Consider the following 26,460-nt stretch of genomic DNA (forward strand, 5'->3'; position numbering starts at 1 on the left):
AATCTCGCCTTTCAATAAATCAAAACAACAAGTGACATACACAGCTAATAATAATTATATCAGGATTAAGAGTATAAGTACATTAAATGGACTAGAGAAATTATTTTATAAAGTCAGTATAAAATACTCATCTCTACTTGATCCGTTCAATACATACAAAATGTACTAGCACAAGAAGTTGGAATTAAACCATTCCCATAATCAAGATAAATTATATTTAATCTTGTGCTACAATCATTCCGATGATTTGTCCAATTCCATCATTAGATTGTGAACATTAACTTTTATGTCTTACAAGAACTGATGATTTAATCTTCCGTGTATAAGCTAAACTCTATACACTAAATCATCTACTATGTAAGCAATGGACGCACAAACCAACACATGATCTATTTAAAATGAAACTTTATTGAATTTAAACAAGTAAATAAATAATTGTTCATAAAGAATACTATAACAATACGCATGGCTTATAGTATATTCTAACAATCTCCCACTTAGACTAATAACCATGCGTCTACAATTTTGACACCCATTCCTTCTCTTAGTAAACGGATTTGCCAAGTAGTTCTATGACACAATCTTGGTGACCACTACATCCCCTCTCTGCATAATATCACGAATTAAATGATATTTACGCTCAATATACTTTGCCCTCTTATGGCTTCGTGACTCCTTTGAATTTGCAACCGCACCACTATTATCACAGTAAAGCGTAATTGGCGCTTGAATCGAGGGAACCATACCCAACTCTCTCAGGAAGTTACTGAGCCAAACTGCCTCTTTGAGGCTGCCACATATTCGGCTTCCATGGTGGAATCAGCAACACAAGTTTTCTTGATACTCCTCCAACTTATGGCTCCACCTCCAAGAGTAAACACATTACCTGAGGTAGACTTTCTAGAATCTCTGTCTGATTGGAAATCTGAATCAGTATACCCAATAAGCACCAGGTCATCCGAATGGTAGATCAACATGTAATCCCTAGTCCTTTTCAGGTACTTGATTATATGTTTAACCGTCGTCCAATGCTCTTTCCCAGGATTAGACTGAAATCTGCTAACAACGCCAACGACAAAGCAGATATCAGGCCTAGTGCATAACATAGCATACATGAGGCTCCCCACAGCTGATGCATAAGGGACCGCTTTCATCTTTTCTATCTCTTCATCAGTCTTAGGAGACTGATCTTTAGATAGAGAAATTCCATGTCTGAAAGGAAGAAATCCTTTCTTGGAATCATGCATGCTAAACCTGGAGAGTATTGTATCAATATAAAGACCTTGGGACAAGCCTAATATCCTTTTCTTGTGATCTCGCAATAGTTTGATCCCAAGGATATGAGCCGCTTCTCCCAAATCTTTCATATCAAAATGTGTGGACAACCACTGCTTAACTGAATTCAACATGCCCATATTATTTCATATGAGCAGTATGTCATCTACATATAAGATCAAAAATGCCACTTTGTCCCCATCCCACTTTTTGTATACACAAGATTCGTTAAGACACTGATCAAAACCAAAAGTTTTAATCGCCTTATCAAAACAAGTGTTCCATGCCCTAGATGCCTGTTTTACTCCATAAATGGACCTTTTAAGCTTACACAACATGTGCTCTTTGCCACTTTCCATAAAACCGTCTGGTTGCATCATATAGATGCACTCATCAAGACTTCCATTAAGGAAAGCTGTCTTGACATCCATTTGCCAAATCTCATAATCATAATGAGCAGCAATGGATAAGAGAATCCTTATAGACTTAAGCATGGCTACCGGCGAGAAGGTTTCCTCATAGTCGATCCCTTCTTTCTGAGTAAACCCTTTCGCTACAAGCCTTGCTTTAAAAGTTTGTACTTTTCCATCTACACCTCTCTTTTTCTTATAGATCCACTTGCATCCAATGGGTTTAACCCCATCAGTTGGTTCTACAAGATCCCAAACCTGATTAGAGTACATAAACTCCATCTCTGATTTCATAGAAGCAACCTACTTATCGGCATCCTTATCATGTAGTGCTTGGTCGTAATTGATAGGTTCAGAGGTAGGCTCCTCAGGGATCCTATCATATGATTCTCCCAAGAGCGTATAACGAACTGGCTATCTTATTTCTCTCCCACTACGACTACGCACTACATCAGTTGCAACTACATCACTTTGATTTTGTGGTTGAACCACAACATCATCAGGAACCTGAGTCTCCATGCTATCCTCAGGGATATCAATGACTTCTTCCTATTGTGCAGTCTGCTCAACATGACTCCCACTACTTTGTGGTAGTATGACTGAGGGCACTTGTTCTTGTGGGACATTAAGTTGACATTTCTCCCACTACTAAAGTGCAATGGTATGTCAAAATCGACTTCTGGGGTTTGGATATGGTCGTTTTGATTTTCAGATGATTGAGTTTCCATTCCTTTGCTAAGTTCCTGTAAGACGAGTTTACTTCTAGGAACATGGTTCATCAAATAGTCCTCTTCTAGAAACTTGGCATTTGTGCTAACAATTACCTTTTTCTCTTTAGGACAATAGAATAAACCACCTTTCGTCCCTTTTGGATAACCTATAAACACACATACATCCGTTCTTGCCTCCAATTTATCCGTTTTTCCCTTTAGCACATGTGCCGGACAACCCCAAACTCGAATATGCCGCAGACTAGGCTTGCGCCCAGTCCACAATTCTGTAGGGGTCAAGGGTACTGACTTTGAAGGAACTAAGTTCAGAACATAATTCGCCGTTTCTAAGGCATGTCCCCAAAAAGACGAAGGCAAATCGGAATAACTCATCATTGATCTAACCATTTCCATAAGAGTCCTATTTCTTCTTTCAGCTACACCATTTTGTTGTGGAGTTCCAGGTGCAGATAATTGAGATGTAATTCCACATTCTGATAAATAACCAATGAAGTCCGTAGAGAGGTACTCCCCACCACGATCAGATCGTAGTGTCTTGATATGTTTATTATGTCGCTTTTCAGTCTCAGTCTTGAATTCTTTGAACTTTTCAAAACATTCAGACTTTCAACGCAACAAATAAATATATCCATATTTTGAGTAATCATCTGTGAAAGTCACAAAATACTCAAAACCACCTCTTGCTTGGACATTCATTGGACCACACAAATCAGAATGAATTAACTCTAATTTGTCACTTGCCCGATTTCCTTTTGAGAGAAAATTTGTTTTGTCATTTTTCCTTCTAAACAAGATTCACAAGCTGGTAGTGCCTCCACTTTCAATGAACTTAAAAGTCCATCCTTGACCAACCTGGAAATTCTGTTTAGATTTATATGACCCAAACGCAAGTGCCATAAATATGTTTCACTCAATTCAGAAGAACGTTTTCTCTTACTTAGTAAATCAACATTATTCAGTTCTTTAGGTGGTAACTGTTTAGGAATAGAGTCAACAACAAAAAGACCATTAATCAATGTAGCCGAAGAGAGATAACGCTTATTATGAGTAATAATACATTTATCAACGTCATGACAATTAAAATCATAACCATCTCTCATAGCGCTAGAAACCGAAATTAAATTCCTTATAACGGAAGGTACATATAATGTGTCTTTTAAAGCTAAAACTCAACCACTACCAAATGAAATACTAATATTTCCTAATGCTAAAGCTGGGGCTGCTGAACCGTCTGCTTGATAAACATTGATTTCTCCTCTACTTAGCCGCCACGTTATCTGAAACCCCTGCAAATAAGTGCAGATATGATTAGTGGCTCCCGAATCTACACACCATGACATGGTAGAAACAGCCGCTAAAAATGTTTCAACGACAAGTAGATGTAAATCACCTGGTTTATTTTTCAGCTTGGCAAGATAAGTTGGACACTGCTTCTTATGATGCCCGGGCTACTTGCAGTGATAACACTTGCCCTTAGCCTTTTTTACACCAGCAGTCGCGCCACCAACAAAGGGGTTTTGAGCCTTTTTCTTTTTCTGCCCGCCTCTCGGCTTAGAAGAAGAACCTGCCTCAAAATTCAATGCCACGGGAGGAGCTTGGGACTTGATAATAGTCTCTGCCGACTGCAGCTCATTCAACAATTTCGCAAGGGACAAATCCATTTTGTTCATGTTATAATTTAGGCGAAACTGCTGAAAACTGTCAGGAAAAGTCTGCAGGATCATTTCAACCTGCGTGTCCTTATCAATGTTAGCTCTAAGGACCTCCAGTTCATTCAGAAAACTCATCATCTTCAGAACATGGTCCCTGACCGATGAACCTTCAACCATTTTGGTATTCAGAAGGGCTTTCATGGCAGTCTGCTTAACCGCACGATTCTGATCTCCGAACATTTCTTTGAGATTTTCTAGAATATCATAAGCAGACTCCATCGACTGATGCTGATGTTGCAGAACATTCGACATGGATGCCAAAATGTAACATCGTGCCATCTCATCAGCCTTAATCCATTTCTGGTAAGCCTTCTGTTCATCATCTGTGGCATAATCTCCAGGTTTTTCTGGACACACCTCATCGAGCACAAATTTGTACTCTTCAGCAATTAGAACAATATCCAAATTTCGTTTCCAATCAACATAATTTGGACCCTCAAGTTTGTATTGGGTAAGAATGGCAATAAGGGGATTGAAAGCAGTCATTGTCAATCTGGGAGACATAAAATATTTAAATAGATCAAAACAGTTTATTTTATGAACATTAAAATTCAAAACACATTATATATATACAATCTCTGCACCTTGAACAACAAATTTCGATGGGAAAGAAGCTATTCTTGCAATATACATATATAATGACAGATTTTCACTCCATAAACTTAAACAGATCATACTCAGATGGAGAGTAAACTGTTAATTTAAGCCAAGTGAATATCAACATTCAACATATATTAGTCCCATTGAACCAACATGCATACTCAGATGGAGAGTAAATACAAATAATCAATGACTAGTATAACATGGTGATTATTCATAATATTTTTTTATCCGATATGGAAGAAGACCTACGTCAACGCGTAAAAAACATTATATCACTGATTTTTTAAGCCCCAGGACCAAGGGAATTGATCCCCACAATTACTGAAATTAAAAACAACTTAAAAAAAATTCAGAATTTTAGAAAAATAGCACAAACACCATCTAAACGACCCCGAGAGCCCAAAAAACGACTTCAATCATGAATAAAATTCACGTGTATTGCTAACTGGGCCATTTCGCATGGACTTGCCAAGTTTCAGATCAATCGAAGTCCGTCAACTTTTTGACCTCCGATTTTCTGCCCTAATTCGGCAAAACTTGTTTTGCCGTTTTACATGATAAAATTCAACTTTCAGATTATTCTCACTCAACATCACCAATATTAAAAGGATACATCAAGTTTTCGAATAATCAACACAACCCATAACAGATAATCACACCAAAAAACAGTGCAGGTTTTCAGAAAAAACAAACTTTGCATGTAATTCAAAACTTGCATATAGAATATGAGATTAATCCTTATGGTTTATCCTAATTATTTAATTAGACGTGAGTAAGCTCTGATACCAATTGATTATATATATACCACAGCGGAAGCAACAGCAGAATCTTATTCACGTGTAATCTAAACAACTAGCACGTATGGAGATTTTAGGGTTACCTCTTGAAGCGTAAACACAACAAATCTATGTCGTTCTCCAGTTCCTCAGTTGATACCACACATCAGCAGATTTCCACAGTCTTCTACTGTGTTACCCAAACAATAACCGAAAATAGAGAATTTTGGGTGGGCAAAATTCTAGTAGAAACCGCAGTTGGAATCATACCCCAAACGTCCAGCCCTTATATCCATATATATAGCTGCGTTTTTAGGTCAAAACCGTTTTCAAAACCTGTTAGGTTTCCTTCTCCCACTAAGGGACGGTTTTCATGTTTTCTTTCCTACTAAGTAACAGTTTCCACTATTTTCTATTATTAAGGCACAGTAGGGACCACAAAATTTAATTAACAAGGCTTCCTATTATGATATTAATTTCAAAATTCTGAAATTAATTTCCATCATAATAAATTACGAATTATTCCACTAAAAATTCGTAATTGTACTTCTTAGTTCAATTTCAAAATTCTTCCATAAAACCTTATTTAACTCCCCATGTTAAGATTCAGATACTAATCAATCAAATTAAATTACTGACTATTTAATTTATTGATTATTTCCTTTAGACTTATACTTAACTTATTTCATGTGTCGGATACAAAATTCATCGGCCGGGTTTACACATGAAAACATATAAGCTTTCATAAAGGAGTATCATCAATCTCAAAATCGAGACATGGATTCCATCAACTAATTATTACTTCGCCAATGTATATCATTGTTATCCAATTTACCAGGCTTATTGACTCGCGAAAGAATCTCGCATTTCAATAAATCAAAACAACAAGTGACATACACAACTAATAATAATTATATCATGATTAAGAGTATAAGTACATTATATGGACTAGAGAAATTATTTTATAAAGTCAGTATAAAATACTCATCTCTACTTGATTCGTTCAATACATACAAAATGTACTAGCACAAGAAGTTGGAATTAAACCATTCCCATAATCAAGATAAATTATATTTAATCTTGTGCTACAATCATTCCGATGATTTGTCCAATTCCATCATTAGATTGTGAACATTAACTTTTATGTCTTACAAGAACCGATGATTTAATCTTCCGTGTATAAGCTAAACTCTATACACTAAATCATCTACTATGTAAGCAATGGACGCACAAACCAACACATGATCTATTTAAAATGAAACTTTATTGAATTTAAACAAGTAAATAAATAATTGTTCATAAAGAATACTATAACAATACGCATGGCTTATAGTATATTCTAACAGGTCGATGTAATGCTGTACCTTGGGCCGGGCCTGGACCTAAATGGGCCAAATGGGTCGGGCTTAACGGGCCTGGGCCTAGCGGTCCTGGTCTCTGGCCTCACGGTCCCGGGCTTCTCGGGCTCAACGGGTGGAACCAGCCCGTGACGGGCCTAAGCCCATATGGTCCTGGGCTAAACGGGCCGGGCTCGTAGGCTTAGCGGGCCTAACGGGCTTTTTGATTTCCGTTTTTTTAAGGCAATTTCTTGTAAACCATATCAAGGCTATATAAATAATATATATGTAGAAATCAAATTATTAGAGTGCTTCAATACATAGAAATCAAATCATTTTTGTAAATTGAAAAAAATGGCTATTTGTGCAATATGGCCGTTGGTGGTCATTGGAGGTGGGGCCCTCATTTTGAATTTTGAAAAATCTTGTTTTGAAGACTTCTATAGTATACTAGTATAGTATATAATATATATATATATATATATATATATATATAGTATATTATATATTGTATGTTATGTGTATATATATATATATAGATTTTCTTGTAGTATATATTGTATGTTATGTATATATATTACCTTATATATTTTCTTGTAGTATATATTGTATGTTATGTGTATATATTACCTTATATATTTTCTTGTAGTATATATTGTATGTTATGTATATATATTATAGCTTATAAATAATTGCAAGTTAAAGACCAAAAAAATATTGCAAAAATATATTCAAGGGCATGTCTTATAATTTTTATTACCAAAAATGACATATCTTTCTTAGTCTTCCTCCCCCCAATGGAATGAGCACAACAAGGTACTAATACCACCATTAAAAGGGAGCAAAACTAAAAGAAGATATGCCAAAGTACAAGGTACACCTCTACATTGTATCTCTAACAAATTTCATAAATCCTTCAAGGTTCAGAGGAGGTTGCATTGGTGGTGGTAGAAAAGAAACTTGTTCATCACCACTTCCGGGCGAAGTAGCATCCTCCGCAATTTCCGCCATCATTTCTTCATAAGCTTCATCTATCGCCGGTTGTGATTCCGCAATTCCAAAGTTCCTTCTTTCCGAGCGGATCCAATCTCTAAACAGTATAGATTTTTCCAAGCTCTCCCTCATTGACGCTCTATGATCACCTATTTGAAGTCTTGCTTGACTGAAAGCGCTCTCTGATGCAACAATTGAAGCTTGAATAGATAAAATATCCCGAGCCATCCTTGCAAGAACCGGGAAATGTTTTTCCTTTGCCTTCCACCATTCCAAAAGATCAAAAGTGCCGTCTGGATTTTCCTTTTCAAGTCCCTGCGACAAATAAACTTGAAGCTCATTTAGATGTGAAGTTTCATCATAATTATCACCTTGAGAACCCCTGAACTTCGTCCAAGATTTAAGTGTTTTTAAGCCCGCAGCTCTTTTAAACGATTGTGAACTAGACGAAGTAGGGGTTGAAACATTTGGCCTAGCATATTCTAAGGCAAGTTGATAATCATTATAAATTGTTTGAGCATTAATTTTAATTGAGGCTTTTGCATCTGCAAGTGTAGCAAATTCCTCATTTGAAAGATCTAAAGCCTTATAAATATTTGAGTACCAAAAATGAGGACCTCCTAATTTCATTGTAGGATTTAACATTGCAGCAACACCATAAATAGGAGGGTTAGGGAAAAAATATTTTTTAAACTTTTCTTTCATTGCATTTATAGTAAGTTGATAAATTTCCCCAACCTCCGAAAATTCAACAAACAAATCACATAGTGCTGCAATATAAACTAAACAGTTTGAAATAGTAGGATAATATTGCCCAGAAAATGCATTTGTAGCAATTTGAAAATGTTCTAAAAAATCTATAAGAATTTTAACATTCGTCCAATCTTGAGTAGTAAGCATTTCATCATCATCCTCACCACCTACCCGAGCATTAAACGTTGCATTAATTGGATTTCTATATTCATATGCAACTACTAAACTTTCATACATATAATTCCATCTAGTCGGGCAAGGTTTAGGAACCTTTCTTTCTCTAAGGCCATATTCATCACATTTTTTAAAATATTCTCTTAGTCTACTTCTACGGTTTGAATAAAAAAGCCAATTAAGAGCCATTCTAACCTTTTTAATTTCTAAATTTAAAATTCGCATACCATCACCGACAATTAAATGATAAATATGACAAATACATCTAACATGAAATATATTTCTAAATGCGGGATTTAGTGTTGTTGTAAGTATGCCTATAGCACTAGTGTTACTAGAAGTATTATCCATAGAAATTGATATTATTTTATCTCTAAAGCATAAATATCTACAAATATCTGCAACAATATTAGCTATAAACTTACCTGTGTGACATGAATTAATTATTCTATACACAATAATGCGTTTTTGCATTGTCCACTCCTCATCTATCCAATGACTTGTAACAGTTAGATAATCACAATCATTACCACTTCTACCAATATCAGTAGTAATAGAAATTCGATTACTTATATGAGTAAATAAATACCGCAAATATTGTTCATATTCATGTTTATATTTATAAATATCGCTCTTAACTGTTGCGCGAGGCCAACCTTTATAAGTAGGATTAAAAACTCTTCTAATATAATGAATCCAATTAGGATTAGAAGCAAAAGTATAAGGTAAGCACATAACGGTAATCATCTTTGCTAATTCTTCACGATCTCTATTAGGATCGTAATATAAAATACCTCCGGTCACAGTGTTAATTCCGGGTTGAACTAGATTTGAACCTGTACTAGGGTTAACCGTAGAATCTACACTTGTCCCCTCTAGCTGCGCTTTCATTTGTAAAATCTAGCTTTATCTCTAGGGTGTGTTTTTATGTGCCTAGTCAAACTACCCGTGCCGCTACGGTCTCCAGTATATTTATGCGCCATTAATTTCAAACAAGTTTTACACTTAGCCTTATTTTGTTCTCTTACTTGAGTAAAACAATTCCAAACTAATGATGTTTCTAGGCGTTTAGCAGGTTCTCTATTAAAAGTAGGAGTTTCTACAGGTGAGTCGGCCGGTGCATCTGTTGGGTTATTAACAGGACTAGTAGGTGTATCATCTAAATCCGATGCTTGGGTTTTATCATCATCCTCATTTTCCTCATTATTTTCTGAGATAGTTTCATTAGGATAAAGAAAATTCATAATTTCAGCATCTAATCTTTCACCTGGTACAACATTATGGCAAAATTCACTATCGGTAAATTGAAAACAAGGGTGATCACTATCAAGAATTATGGGAGAAGGAGGACGTCTAGGTTGGCGACTACTTTCAACTTGCTTATTTTTTCTAGGTCGGGGAGCCGGGGGAAGGGTAGTTGGTTGGCCACTACTTTCACCGGTTTTATCTTTTCACTTACCAAATATTTTTTTCAAAGAAAATGCCATATTAATTACAATTATGCAAACTAAAACACACAAAAATATATTCTTAAAACTTAAGAGTTGAAACGAGTTTACCGGATTGCCGAACAACTTCTTGAAAATTGAAAATCGTTGAAGACTTGAAGGCTTCAATTCACTAACTTCACAATTTTTCACGAAGTTTCAACAATAAAATAAGCAATTCTAGTAGAGAGATTGAGAGAGATTGATGAATTGGTGAGTAAAAATGAAAGAATTAGGGGGTATTTATAGTTGAGAAATGGAAAAAAGTGTAATTATATAAAGTTTGGGGGCCAAATGGCTATTTTAGAAACTACCAAACGGTCAAAAAAACCCCAAATGGCTACTTTTTAAATATGGCCATTGGGCTATTTTTTTTAATTTTTTTTTTTAAAATTATAGCCGTTAGGCCCGGACCAGGCCCGCCAGCCGGTCCCGGGCTCGCGGGCTTAACATGGAAGACCAGCCCGCCTCGGGCTTTAAGGGACTGTTAGGACCGGCCCACCAGGCCCGTTAAGCCCGTTAGGACCGCGGGCCCGGTCCGGTCCGATTCAGGACCGGCCCACAGTATAGCATTAGGTCGATGATCCTAATGGCTGAGGGATATTTTTGCACCAATTCTATGATGTCGAGGGCTATGGTATGTATAGTCGATTATGTACATGGTTAAAAGCACTTTCAATATATCTATATCAAACGGATCCTTCATTTTAGATTTGATTAGTTCTTTGAATACTTCGACATTATTATCTTGCAGTTAGTTCAAATTGGTTTCCCTGCATTTATGCCGCTACATGAATTAAAGGATCCGAAAAGAGGCTTCATTGTCAAAGATTGTTGCATTGTGGAAGCAGATGTTTCTATCATTGGTGTTGTTAATGGCCTAACCTAATTGTTGATTTTCTATTTAACAAGCAAAATATTTCATAATATTATGCTCTTGCTTAGACTAAACATCTGATATACATTAAGTTCAGTGATTCTTTTAGCCACTTTATTGAACATAACTTATGATATGTTCTTCTGCTAGTGTTTGAATTGATTATGTATAGGTTTCTCATCTCTTCCTTAGCTTGTTATCTTTACCGGTCTATTTCTATAAGTCTTTGGTCTAGTTATTGCAGAATAATGCTCATTCCTGCATTCATATGGTGATCGATGTTTCATGCAATTCAACTTACCGATTGAACTGCATGGAAACAACCTCTTGAAGAAATGCAGAGTAAGACTGCATACAATAGACCCTTGTGGTCCAGCCTTTCCGTGGACCCCACGCATAACAGGAGCTTGGTGTATCGTACTTGCCCCTTTTCTTTTTCCAAGTTACATATTGAAAGCTTGAAACTCTTTTGCAATTTCGTGTTTGCGCCGTGGAAGCAGTCACTAATGCTTGTATTAGGGTAAGCTATCTGTATCACACCCGTGCAACCCTTCCTGAATCCTGCGCGAGTGTTACTTCTTATAAAGAGAAATGATCAAATATGTAATCACCCCCTATATAAAAAAACTACATCACTCGCTCTAAACTTCTTATATATAAGAGTTGAGTCGTTCAAACATATTTTACCTTTCCATGAACACTAGGAGGTTTCTTTAAAGTCAAATTTTAAGATTTCAGATATTCAAAGCTAGAAGGTTGCTAACAAAGACAATTTATGAACTCATTCACAAATGCACTTTTTAGAAGTTTGAATCTTTTAAATGATGCTTAAGAAGCTATTAATGAGGTATCTATCACAAAAACAACCAAACTGTCCAAGGCTACAAATTATCAAAAGCTAGCAATTTTGTAGGAAAAATGACACTGTATAGCTGTTGGAAAAATAATAGACGAAAAAATATATAAAATTTGTATATATATATATATATATATATACATTATATATGTTATATATAAAAATTATACAAATTTTATATACTTTTTCAGCTACCACATATAAATAGTTTCTGGCACGGGCTAAAAGTGATAATACCCCAATTTTATTGGTATTCGGTTTTTCAAAATTAGTTCAAACAGCGAAATAAGGATGTCTAGGTATCGTTACGACTAGATAACATATTTGCACCAAATACAAAAGAAGATTAGAAGCTTAACTACTAATAATATCTAACTCAACTTAGTTAATCTTAATTGCATTGAGATGATACCAAATGATTATTTGAATTCAAGTACTACCACAAAAAAAGTTAAATTTGTAATTTATAACTAAATCAAATGTTCTAATCATTCATATATATATATATATATATATATATATATATATATATATATATATATATATATATATATAATCCCAAAGCCAAAAGTAAATTGCTAAAATATCCCACAAAAGCTGAAAGATCTTTTTGTCCTTCCATATTCTTTTTGTATCAAAAAGTAAATTTACCTTTTAATAAATAATAATGTATACTACAACTACAATAGATCAGATAAATGAGAAGACAATAGCAGGAAAGATAAAATAAATGATACTAGTAAATATTTACGTTGCACCCTTTCAACTCCCGGATAAAATTGCACCTTTTCAATTCCTAAGAATTACTCCCCCGGTCATTTTTACTTGGCACGTTTTGACTTTTCACGTCCCTTAAGAAATAATAAATAAAGTGCATCATTTATCATGATACCCATATTAATTGATGCATATTTTATTGGACATGAAAAAATAATTTGAAATGAGTAATAAATACTGTAGGTATAACAGGAAAAAAAAAATTTATTTTCTCGTAAAGTAATAAATTAAAATGAAGTTTATTTTTAGTACAGTAAACGAGGAGACTAAAGTCCCAAAAAGTTTATTACCGTCGGAAAGTTTCTTTCACTTCTCTTCAACATGGCGACGATTTCTGCGGAAGGTGATGGTTTGAACTCCTTCTAAAACATACAGTATTTCATACTCGCATTATTTTTTTCTTATATATATATATATATATATATATGTTGGATTTTAAATATTTATCCTTTTATGTTGACAGAAGTTAAAGCAGCACCAGCTCGTTACTTGTTGAAGTTTGAATCCTTTTCTGTGCTCTCAACGAATGGTATAAACAAATATGAATCGAGTGTGTTCGAGTCCTGCGGTTACAAATGGTACTGCTCATCATTAGCTTCTCACATTTGTCCAAGTCATATTTTTATCTTTATTTTTGAGTTTTTGGTATGAATAATCTTTGCCAAGTACCTTGACATATGGTGTCAATATTCAGAGGCGGACCTAAAATTTGAAGGTGGCGGGGGCACATGAGTGAAGTCTTATCTAGTGCCCCATGGAACTTTTAATCGTAAGGGTTTCAAGCAAAATATATGACCATTTTTACCGAAGATAACAGGGGCCAGTGACCCCCTCTTCTACATGCATAGGTCTGCCTCTGTCAATGTTAATGTATTGAATATGGGTGTGGTGTTTCTTGAGCAATGACATGCAGAGGTAGATTTTACTAAACATGGGTATGGTTCTTTTTATTTTATTTTTATTTTTTATTTTAATTCAATCCACTCACCCAGGCTTTCACCTCCTGTGGTGGTGGGGGTTGGCGCGACCCCTACTTTGTATATTAATCAAGTGAATATTACATAGGAGGGAGAATCAACCAATAACCTCTCGAAGGTACACAGCCCACAAACTACTGTTAAAATAGACTACTACCCAGGGAAAATGTGCAAGCACATTCAAAAAGTTGAAGAGCTACTCTGGGAAACACAATAATAGTTCAGAGGCGGATCTAGGATTTCCGGGGAATGAGTTCACCACTACTTTAAAAAAAAAGGTTGGTAGGGTATTTGATCACCGGACCTTAAGGCTATTGGAAATAAGAGACCAAAATCAATGCACCACTTCATCTCTTTTGACCATGGGTTCCATCAAATATATATATATATATATATATTTTGCCAAATTATGTACATTATATCTATACTTTAACCCGAGAACCACGGGTTCACCGTTCACGTGAACCACTTTTTAGACCGTAGATCCACCTCTGATAACAGTAGCTCTTCACAAAGAACCATCCAGAGTGATTTTTGGCTTTTGTTCTAAAGATTGGTACTTGCAACTTGTCCATTCTGAGGGCTTCTTTCACCTCATCAGTAGAAATTTTCTTGTGTGTGAGGGATGTAGCATACTGAGCCAGTAAGTCTGCCACCCCATTTCCTTCTCTAAGACAATGTTTGACCTTGATGTTATGTTGTTGCACCTTTTCTTGAATTTGAGTGATGTCTTCTTGGAGTCTCCATGGAATTTTGTACTTTCCCAACATCATATTTACCACCATGAGAGAGTCTAGCTCTAGTGTAAAGTCCTCTTAGTTTTGTTCACAACATCATAATGTCCAAAAGCGGATGTAGTGTTCTACCAATGGGTTCAACTGAACCCATAACTTTCGACGCGAACTAAAAATTTATATGTAAATCCTGGATCCGCATCTGTTAATGTCTCCTGAGTAGTTGTTAGTCAAGAACTGGACTGATGCTGCGAAAGCCATAACCAAATGTCCATTTCCATTTCTAACAACACCACCAGCTCCTGCACTCTTTTGATTAATAATGAAGCTACCGTCTTTGTTAACTTTCCAAGAGTTCTATTCAGGTTTCTTCCCTTTGAGCATCAACTTTTTAGCTTTGTCTTGTAGGTTTCAGTTACATGACACACTTTATGCCATGTCCACTCCCACTCCATGTTGCCGAACTTCTTCCCCATAGCGATTTTGATCTGAAATAAAATTTGTTGACAAATTCTAAAAACAGAAATACTCTCTCTATTTCAGTTTAGGTGAACTTATTTCCTTTTTGGTCCGTTCCAAAAAAAATGACCCCTTTCTAAATTTGGTAACAATTTAGCTTAAACTTACAATTCTACCCTTAATGAGAAGCTTTTATAACCACACAAATACTCTGGGCCTCTTTTTGGCTTGTTTAGGACCACAAATTCCAAAAGTTTCATTTTTTCTTAACTCCATGCTCAGTCAAACAGGTTCACACATAAATTGAAACGGAGGGAATATTATTCTTACCGTATTTTTTTCCATATCTCGCCTTCCATAGTTCCCAACATACAATAACTGGGGTAATCTGTAGAAAACATTTGTGAAGTGTATTTTTGGGCTGTTTATTTCACCAGCAATTGAACATACTAAGGATTGTTCATCCTGTAGGTTGAAATACCAGTGGATCACAAATGTTCCACCACACATTTTTGGCTATATCGCAATTGGAATACATGGTTAATTATTTCTTCCACTGGTATCGTGCAACAACAACATCTAGACACAATGTTAATACCAATGATTAGTGCCATTTTCTTGTCTTGTAACCTAGACACAATGTTCTAGACATAACTTATTACAATTTTGAAATATGGGTTAGAATTTGATGTTTTTTATAACATTTTGATGGTTTTTCACAAATATATTATGTTTGTATGAAAAATAGATAATGGGTTCACCTGCTCCTGGACATGTCCAGTTGTCCCCCTATTGTGGTAATTTAGTGGGTTGAGTAATCATTACTTTGTGTGTATATACATTTTTTCTTTCAAAAATTTTTTTACACATAAAATTAAAATCTTTTGCGAAGTTAAATATGATGACACCTACTAAACGGTGTCTCTGCCACTACTTAAGTTTCATTCAACGTATACTAAAGTTGTTTTATTCAAAATTTGATGAAATGTAAGTATAAATTGACTGAATCTATATACACACAGGCGTGTATACTTCTCCTTGAGTCCATGTTTTGAAAGAATTTAGGTTACAAGACAAGAATATTTTGTTGTTGATAAGTAAAGGATTAACAAAGTTAGTAAGAGATTACAAGGGAAGAATATATCCAATGATTAGTGCCATATTCTGGAATATTAGAGGTGTTAGGTCCAAAAAGGTCATATACAAGTATCATTGGAGTGTTTGGAGGAACATGTGCCTTCCAAAAGAAGAGTGTGGCATTGCCATTAGGTCGATGGAGGATATTAGCAATACATTAGCCATGAAGAGGTGGTGCAGATTTAGAACTTAAAATACTCTCTGGGCAACCTACCTCAGAGCTAAAGATTGTATCAAGTCTCATCCTGTGGCTAAAAAGTGGGTGCTAGGTAACTCACATGCTTGGAGACATGATCCAAATTAGATACAGAGTGAAAGAGCACCTTTGGAAAATTATTGAGGGAAATAACAACTTCTGGTGGGATAACTGGCCAGGAAAAGGGGCTTTAGCCAAGCATTTCCCAAATGGCAGATTGAGTAAAACCATCATAGTTAAGGAATTTGTTCGTTAGGGTAACTGGAACATGGATAAGCTAATCAACACTCTCAATGAGCAGATTGCTAGCCACATCAGTGCAATAGAAATTGGAGACTAGAGAAAAGAAGACAATGCCATGTGGGATACCTCAGAAGATGGTCAATTTTCCAACAAAAGTTCCTGGCAAACTATAAGGAACATGAAATCAAAGAATGCAGCTCTTCACAATATGTGGCTCAATTGCATCCCCTTCAAAATTTCTTTCTTGGCTTGGAGATTATACCTCGTAAAGCTTCCTTTTGATGGAGTTATTTCTAAATTTGGTAACCATATTGTTTCCAGATGCAAGTGTTGTAAAAATCCTAAGGGAGACTCATTGGAACATGTCTTCATAGAAGGAGAAGTTGCTCAGCGTTTATGGAAAACTTTTGGAGCCCCCTTGGGCATCAAACATGAAAACTGAAGCATCAGGACGATTTTTAAAATCTGGTGGGATGCAAAATCAAAGAACTACATTCACAAGTTCAAACTTTGCGCTATCCCTCTGGTTATATGTTGGGAAATATGGAGAAGTTGGAGCTCATGTAGGTATAGTGAGCCAAAAAAAATTTCAAGCAAGGGGTATGGAAATGCACATCAATTGGAAGGATCAAAGTGAATATCGATGGAAGCTATTTCAAGGAGACAGGAAAAGCGGGTATAGGAGGAATAGTCAGAGATCAACAAGGAGAACTAATCATGGAATTTCCGGTAATAATTTACCAGGCCCAAAAATGATCTTAGTTCCTTTATCCCCTTGGTTCTTGCCAATCAACTGTTGCTTGCACCTTCTTTAGGTCCATCTGCACTTGGTTTTCACTAACCAAATGGCCTAGAAACTTTATTTCGCAGCTTGCAAATTCACATTTCTCCATCTTGACATAGATTTGATAGGCTCTAAGTCTTTCCAGCACTTCCTTAAGTGAGACAAATGTTCGTCAAGGGTCCGGCTATAGATGACTATGTCTTCTAAGTAAACAACTACAAAGTCATCAAGATACTCATAAAGAACATTGTTCATCAAATTATAGAAAGTTTCTGGGGCGTTGGCCTAGCCCAAACGACATTACAAGAAATTCAAAGATACCATATATAGTTACACAAGTGGTTTTAGGGGCATCCCCTCGGCTATCCTAACCTGTCAATAGCCTCACCTTAGGTCTAACTTAGTAAGAAAACTACCCTTCGAGAGCTTGTCTAGAAGATCTTTAATCAAAGGGGCCCAGTACTTGTTTTTGGCAGTCACTTTATTCAGCGCCCTATAGTCCACACACATCCGCAGCGTAGCATCTTGCTTTTTTCGGAACAAAACAGGAACACCGTATGGAGGCTTTAATGGTTGAATTAACCCGGCGTCAAGAAACTCAGACAATTGCTTCCTTAATTCAGTAAGTTCCATAGGCAACATGCAGTAACGAGGCCACGCAGGCGGCAATGATCCAGGAATAAGTTCAATCCTGTGATTAATCTTCCTCATCGGTGGTAACTCCCTTTGCAATTCTGGAGGCATCACATCTTTGAATTCCTTCAGCAAATCTGCAAAACAATATGGGACATGAATCTGCTTATCCAGCTTGACTTCAATAAGTGCAGCGAGGTATGTTTCCTTACCCCTCTTCAAGCCTTTCTAAAATGCAATAACAGTAATCAAAGCGGCAACCCCAACATTCTTTCTTTCATCCATGTAGGGTCGAATGCCTTTCATAAAGACGAAGTTTGTCTCCCCTATGAACTTAAGTCCATTCAAATGAGGAATTGGAGCGACTTTGTTTTTCTTTAGTAAATCAATTCCCAACAGCACATTGAAGTCATCCAATGGCACAACAGTCATGTTGAACTTTCCAGACCAATGGCCTAATATTATCGGGACATCTAGCGCCACCCCATAACCAGGTTGCGCCTTTGAGTTCATAGTCTTCATCTTGGTCAGACACTTTTTTACCTGCAGCCCATACTCTTGAACAATTCTGGAGGCAACAAAGGTGTGTGTGGCTCTGGTATCAACCACTGTCATGACACTCATGTTTCCAATTTTTAGATCCACATACATTAGTATGGAATAAGCATTAGCCAAATCATCTCCCGTAGTATTCACGTATGCAACTTCTTCCTTGGTAGCATTTTTTTCATCATCCGCCATAGTTATACAAGCCAAAGTGTTCAACAGCCGTAACGGATTCACATAAGCAAAAACTTCCTATCCCTTTCTTTATTTTATCCTCTTCAGCAAGAAGAGAATTTATCTTTCCTGGATTTGGACAGTTTCGTGTGTGATGTCCAGGTTTTTGACACGTCCAGCAAACCTTTTCACCACCCATTGGCTTGTTTGTTTTTGACGAAGAAGAGTCCATCTTCCCTTTGCCTTTGTTATTTCCATCTTGGTTTCGATTGTCCTTTTTCCAGTCCTTACTATTCTCTTTTTTCTTTGACTTATAAGAAGAGAGAGGATCAGAAGTTAGACAAGTTGAGCGAAAATCCACCAATGCGTCCGGTGCCGCAATTGCACTAGGCAGATATTTAACTTTTTTGCCTACAAATTTTATTTTGTGCCCACCCTTGCATTTTGAAAATGAAATTATGCAGTTTATCCCATCCAACGTGTTTTGGATGTCCAACAACAAGGATGAAAAATCTTTCACATAGTCCTGAATAGAACCAGTTTGTCTCAACTGCTTCAAGCGATCCCTAGCTACCCAAGACGAGTTGCTAGGCAAGAACTTATCCCTTAGCGTGTGACGAAGTTTATCCCAAGTATCAACCTTGGGTTTGCCAGGACTTTCATCGTCTGCATTTTTCATATGCCACCATAGTACTGCATTTCCTCTGAAATAACACACCGCCATGGTAAGTTTGTCCTTCTTCGGGATGTGAGCAATAGAGAAGTAATGCTTCAAGTCCCATAAGAAGTTTTCCAGTTCCTTGGAACCTCTCACGCTATCAAATGTCTTTGGCTCTGGAATCTTAATTGGTGCGTTCTTCACCTCCTTGGGCCGCATTTTCAACAACCCATCGAAGGATCTGAATTTCTGTTTTAAGCTCCTCATTTTCCTTCTGTAACTTTTCCAACTGCTCCGCAATAGTTTCGTGGAAAGCCTGCAATTCCACCAGTTGGGTATCAATACTCTCATGAACGTGTTGAAGTTCTATGTTAACGCCATGGATCTATGTCAGAATATCCCCTAGATCCACTACATCATCAATTATTACTACCAGCGGTTCCAACTTCTGAAGTCTTTCTCGAAGTTTTGCATTTCCAGCCATGATAATTCCAAGATCTTGCCGACATTGCTTTGATACCACTTGTTACAAGGTCAATTTTTTTTGTTTTGACACTGCACGATAGTCACACAACAACGACTCAGCCCTCTTCCTTTTTCCCTCACGTTTTGGTTTGACACTTAAATATAACAGCATGCAAAAATCAGACAAGGCACACAGTTACAGAAATTTCTTCCCAACTTTGTATTAAACTCATGCTACATAGAACACATACAAAAAACCTTACAAAAAGATAGCCAAAGACAGCCAACTCTCTGCCTTGACAAGTCTGCCAAGCCTATACATATATAGGCAAACGTTTTTGGCCCAACAGCCTTATCCTAACCTAGCAGTTAACATCCCCAACTATAAAGGATTTCAAAGTTCGAATTTCAAACAAACAACTGCCAAAGCCCCACATAGCCACTCTTACTGAAAAACTGGAAACTGCCCTACTGCCTTGCATGTGCTTGGCACATGGGCGCAACCTTTGAATTTTGGCGCCAATCACGCTAACTCTTGTCATGTATTCGCTCCATGCCATTGTGCAGCATGCCTTGCGCGCATGTCTGCCATTCTGCATGCCCAGCTCGCCCATGACACTGCCTTATCCGCACCCATTTGCCTTGCCACGTCCTGTCTTAGCTTGCCTTAGTTTTTCCAGCCCTTGCTATGCTTTTGCTGCCCGTCGTCTTTGCCTTGCCATGTCCATGCCAATGCCATGGTCTTGTAATGCCTTTGTACCTAAGCTACATGTCGTCGTGCCATAGTTCATGCCTATCTACACCAGCCCATGTCGGACATCCTTGTCAACATGATGCCATAACTATCATAGGGTCGTCCTGAGGTCCATCATGTAAATCCCTCGTCACGCCCATGCCATGTTTGATCAATCAAGTCGAGGGGCTAAAAATAGTGGTCTCTCCAAATCCCCCCAACACCTCAGGAGGTGAAAGCCTGGGGTGTTTCTTAAATTAAAAAAGAAACAAGAGAAGAATATATATGTTGTTTTTCCAAGAAAACACCCAACCTTATTTTCAAGTGTTTCCTTTATACAATATGTTTTAAGGAACTTTATGAGGCTTATCAGTCTATAACTTGTTCTACATCCTCCTATCTTAGCTTCTTATTATGATTTTAGCTTTCTGGGAGAAAAAGCTGGAGGCATTGCTCTTCAGCAGAACTTAAGAACTAGAATAGTTGCCACCTCTGTTCCTATTTGCTTGACATTGTTTGATTCGACACAAGGTTTAAGAACGAAGACACATGGTAGCTATGGATAACATATCAAAAGTACAGTTGTACCAAATAATTTTTGTTTGTATTCATTGAGGCCTACCACGATCACGTCAATGGTAAAATGGGGGGGGATATACTGGACATAACCACTCCCTTGGTTGGGGGTTATGCCAACCTGCCTTTAGATCGATACAAAGTTGAGGAGACAGATCATGAACGCTATAGGTTTGAGAGCGATACTGGTCAGGGAAGGCTAAGTCGTGTGCCTCGCATATGGGTAGCAAGAGGGCGCTTATGCCCTGACGATAGGGCCTTATTGGGAAGGGCCTAGACCAATAGGGACAACACGCCACCCACTTCAAGTGCACCTGTATCGACTGAATCACTCTTTTGGTTTGGTCGATGGAACTGGTGTGCCATGCGTGATATCGATGTTAACTAGTTACTAAATATAAAAATGTGGTTAATGATACAAAAAAATAAATAGGAAGTTGCCAATCTTTTTAGTAATGACAAAAAAGGAGGAAATACTGCCTAACTATTTGGCGCGGAGAGGTTATCTCAGTAGTGTTTTTCTTTAAGTTAATAAAAAGTACTAATAATTTACAAAGACCGATGATACCCCACATTCCCGGGTAGTTATGAATTTAACTGTTCACTGCATTTTGGACAGGAAAATGATCATCTATCCTGATGGAGATGGAAGTGAAGATGGATGTGATCATATTTCTGTATATTTGGCCATTGCCGAGACAAGCTCTTTACAGGCTGGTTGGGAGGTGAATGCCACATTTAGCTTCTTGATATTTGATCAAATTCATGATAAGTATCTTGTAATGAGAGGTATACTGTTTCTTTCTCTGGAACTTTTCTTAGTCAAATTTAAATAGGAAATTCTCAATGTGTCTTAAAAGTACTTCATATGACAATACTTTGTTACAGGTATGGAGCAGCGATTTCACAATATCAAGAGTGAATGGGGTTTCCCGAACTATATATCTCATGAAACATTCAGAAAGCCCTCTAAGGGTTACCTTGTTAATGATAAATGCGTCTTTGGAGTGGATATATATGTCATCAAGAACCGCGGAGTAGGTGAGTGTGTATCCTTGTTGGATGAGAGCGAATCTTATAAGCATGAATGGAAGATTTCAGAATTCACAAAATTGAAGAGTGTGTTGTGTTCTGAAGAGTTTACAGTTGGGGCTTACAAATGGTATATTGTTGATGCTCTTTTTATCCGTCATATATATATATTCGTCCTTCTTTCGCACATGATTCTGTTTGTAGTGTAAATACAATTTGATGTGTTTCGGATGCAGGAAACTTAAGCTATATCCTACAGGTGATAGTAGTCAAAATGGCCGGAGCATCTCCATCTTTCTTGAATCAGTTGATGCTAAAGGATTTGATTTCCGCAAAAGAGTCCAGGCAAAATATAGTATTTCTGTCAACAATCAGATTACTGGTGCACATCACAAGATAACTTGTACGTTCTCTTGCTGCACGCCGCACGTGTTTAAATTGGTGTTTTATGCTGATTATTAGCTGCATACTGCTAAAGGATTTAGTTTCCTTTGAATTATTTGACAGTTTTTCCTCGTGCAGCTACTTCAAGTTGGTTTGCAGCTGCTAGTTGCACTTGGGGATGGAGGCGATTTATGCGGCTAAGTGAATTGAAGGATCCAAATAAAGGCTTCCTTGTTGGAGACTGCTGCATTATGGAAGCAGATGTTTCTGTACTTGGTGTTGTCAATGATTTGACCTAATCCTTGATTTATGATAAAATAAAAATTAGAAATTTACAATTCTCCCAAAAATAATCCTTGTGAAACATCTTTTGGCGGATACTTGCACACAGCTATATTCCTTGCTGTCATTTTATTATTTTTGATGATTTCTACCTTTGCTTTTTGACATGCCCAGTTGATGTAACTTTTTAAGCTGCATCAATGGTCAAATGTTGTACTACTATAAGAAGGGTTGTCTAAGCATCTGATATGTATGTGGTTCGACTATTCAAAAAATATGAGCATTTAAGTCTATGCCTTAAGATGATGGTTGGAGCAGTTCTGAATCATATAAACCCCTTTGGAAACTCTTATTTGATTAATGAAGGATATATATATGATATGTTCTCTAGCACCTATGTCCCATTTCATTGACTTTGATTCCATGAGACTAGCTTATAGGTCTCTTATCCTCACTAGTCTTACCTGTTGATCTCCCTCAAAGTATTTCCTCGATTTTTTCAGTATTTTAGACAAATCGATGTTGCATAATCTTTGACAGTATTATTATCATCAGTAACATTGTTCAAGTATTCATATGATCATATCATATGCTGATCCATTTTCGCGGTGATTCCCAAGTTTTAACTTACAAACTGAAGCTTAAAAATTCAAGATATTTTGTTTCTTGATATCACCAACTTGAGATTAATGGAGAAGCATTAGAAGGACATGAATACATTCGTATAATTTTATTAGATCTTGCTAATACATGTATAGTTGTTACGTGTTAGCTAGAGGCTTTCAAAAAATTTGTATTTTTGAAACTATGTCAGTATTTGTTTACTGTAGCTTGAATACCTTATATTATGAGCCCCTACTTACTCTTTGATGGGATCTACAAGTAAAAGCCCCATTTTTGACGCCCAACGCTCCTCAAGATCAATCCCTATTATTACAAAGAGTCATATTCAACACCACTTGAATGTTTGATGTCACCCAGTTAGTTATGGCATCTCTCATTCTCCACATTATTTACATTGTTTGTCTGACTGGTTTTGATAGTTGTTTTTTCTGCTCTTCCTTGTACTTTTTAACATGCGCCCAACTAGAATTAATTACTTTAATTTTTTTAAAATCAATTACGCACTATGGTGGCGTGGCCCTATCATTCAACCAACTGTAACGACCCGACTGGTCGTTTTGGGAATCTACACTTCGCTCGGTATCTGGAGGGCTCGAGTATCTCCGCAGGATGTATTATGACTTGCGTAAATCATCGGTGTTGGTTTTCAAGTTATCCGGGATCAATTTGGAAGAATGAACTTCAAGATTTGAGTTCTAAGTCGGAAGAGTTGACTGAGTTTGACTTTTTATCATTTGACCTCGGAATGGAGTTTCGTCAGTTCCGTTAGCTCCATTGGGCGATTTTGGACTTAGGAGTGCATCCGGATTGTAATTTGGAGGTTCGTAGTTGAATTAGTCTTGAAATTGCGAAAGTTGGATTTTTGAGAAGTTTAATTGGGAGTGGACTTTTTGAAATTGCGAAAGTTCCATTCCTTTGCTAAGTTCCTGTAAAACGAGTTTACTTCTAGGAACATGGTTCATCAAATAGTCCTCTTCTGGAAACTTGGCATTTGTGCTAACAATTACCTTTTTCTCTTTAGAACAATAGAATAAACCACCTTTCGTCCCTTTTGGATAACCTATAAACACGCATACATCCGTTATTGCCTCCAATTTATTCGTTTTCCCCTTTAGCACATGTGCCAGACAACCCCAAACTCGAATATGCCGCAGACTAGGCTTGCGCCCAGTCCACAATTTTGTAGGGGTCAAGGGTACTGACTTTGAAGGAACTAAGTTCAGAACATAATTCGCTGTTTCTAAGGCATGTCCCCAATAAGACGAAGGCAAATCGGAATAACTCATCATTGATCTAACCATTTCCATAAGAGTCCTATTTCTTCTTTCAGCTACACCATTTTGTTGTAGAGTTCCAGGTGCAGATAATTGAGATGTAATTCCACATTCTGATAAATAACCAATGAAGTCCGTAGAGAGGTACTCCCCACCACGATCAGATCGTAGTGTCTTGATATGTTTATTATGTCGCTTTTCAGTCTCAGTCTTGAATTCTTTGAACTTTTCAAAACATTCAGACTTTCGACGCAACAAATAAATATATCCATATTTTGAGTAATCATCTGTAAAAGTCACAAAATACTCAAAACCACCTCTTGCTTGGACATTCATTGGACCACACAAATCAGAATGAATTAACTCTAATTTATCACTTGCCCGATTTCCTTTTGAGGGGAAATTTCGTTTTGTCATTTTTCCTTCTAAACAAGATTCACAAGTTGGTAGTGCCTCCACTTTCAATGAACTTAAAGGTCCATCCTTGACCAACCTGGAAATTCTGTTTAGATTTATATGACCCAAACGCAAGTGCCATAAATATGTTTCACTCAATTCAGAAGAACGTTTTCTCTTACTTGGTAAATCAACATTATTCAGTTCTTTAGGTGGTAACGGTTTAGGAATAGAGTCAACAACAAAAAGACCATTAATCAATGTAGCCGAAGAGAGATAACGCTTATTATGAGTAATAACACATTTATCAACGTCATGACAATTAAAATCATAACCATCTCTCATAGCGCTAGAAACCGAAATTAAATTCCTTCTAACGGAAGGTACATATAATGTGTCTTTTAAAGCTAAAACTCTACCACTACCAAACGAAATACTAATATTTCCTAATGCTAAAGCTGGGGCTGCTGAACCGTCTGCTTGATAAACATTGATTTCTCCTCTACTTAGGCGCCGCGTTATCTGAAACCCCTGCAAAAAAGTGCAGATATGATTAGTGGCTCCCGAATAAACACACCATGACATGGTAGAAACAACCGCTAAAAATGTTTCAACAACAAGTAGATGTAAATCACCTGGTTTATTTTTCAGCTTGGCCAGATAAGTTGGACACTGCTTCTTATGATGCCTGGGCTGCTTGCAGTGATAACACTTGCCCTTAGCCTTTTTCACACCAGCAGTCACGCCACCAACAAAGGGGTTTGGAGCCTTTTTCTTTTTCTGCCCGCCTCTCGGCTTAGAAGAAGAACCTGCCTCAAAATTCAATGCCATGGGAGGAGCTTGGGACTTGATAATAGTCTCTGCCGATTGCAGCTCATTCAACAATTTCGCAAGGGACAAATCCATTTTGTTCATATTATAATTCAGGCGAAACTGCTGAAAACTGTCAGGCAAAGTATGCAGGATCATTTCAACCTGCGTGTCCTTATCAATGTTAGCTCCAAGGACCTCCAGTTCATTCAGAAGACGCATCATCTTCAGAACATGGTCCCTGATCGATGAACCTTTAACCATTTTGGTATTCAGAAGGGCTTTCATGGCAGTCTGCTTAACCGCACGATTCTGATCTCCGAACATTTCTTTGAGATTTTCTAGAATATCATAAGCAGACTCCATCGACTGATGCTGATGTTGCAGAACATTCGACATGGATGCCAAAATGTAACATCGCGCCATCTCATCAGCCTTAATCCATTTCTGGTAAGCCTTCTGTTCATCATCTGTGGCATCATCTCCTGGTTTTTTCTGGACACACCTCATCGAGCACAAATTTGTACTCTTCAGCAATTAGAACAATATCCAAATTTTGTTTCCAATCACATAATTTGGACC

General features: G+C 37.1%; 2 protein-coding genes across 2 annotated transcripts; one reads left to right on the forward strand and one right to left on the reverse strand.

The window, feature by feature from the left end:
* Nucleotides 1-755: 755 nt before the first annotated feature.
* On the reverse strand, nt 756-1,415 carry LOC142181683 (secreted RxLR effector protein 161-like). Its single transcript, XM_075255087.1, has one exon. It carries the CDS (start codon nt 1,413-1,415, stop codon nt 756-758), a length of 660 nt encoding a protein of 219 aa, XP_075111188.1.
* A 20,248-nt stretch (nt 1,416-21,663) lies between these two features.
* Nucleotides 21,664-22,791, forward strand: LOC107788455 (ubiquitin C-terminal hydrolase 13-like). The gene is made up of 4 exons (XM_016610133.2): nt 21,664-21,865; nt 21,965-22,238; nt 22,345-22,511; nt 22,616-22,791. Exons 1-4 carry the CDS (start codon nt 21,664-21,666, stop codon nt 22,789-22,791), a joined length of 819 nt encoding a protein of 272 aa, XP_016465619.2.
* The last annotated feature ends 3,669 nt before the right edge of the window (nt 22,792-26,460 follow it).

Source organism: Nicotiana tabacum, chromosome 6 (assembly GCF_000715075.1).
Source record: "Nicotiana tabacum cultivar K326 chromosome 6, ASM71507v2, whole genome shotgun sequence".
NCBI classification, from domain to species: Eukaryota; Viridiplantae; Streptophyta; class Magnoliopsida; order Solanales; family Solanaceae; genus Nicotiana; species Nicotiana tabacum.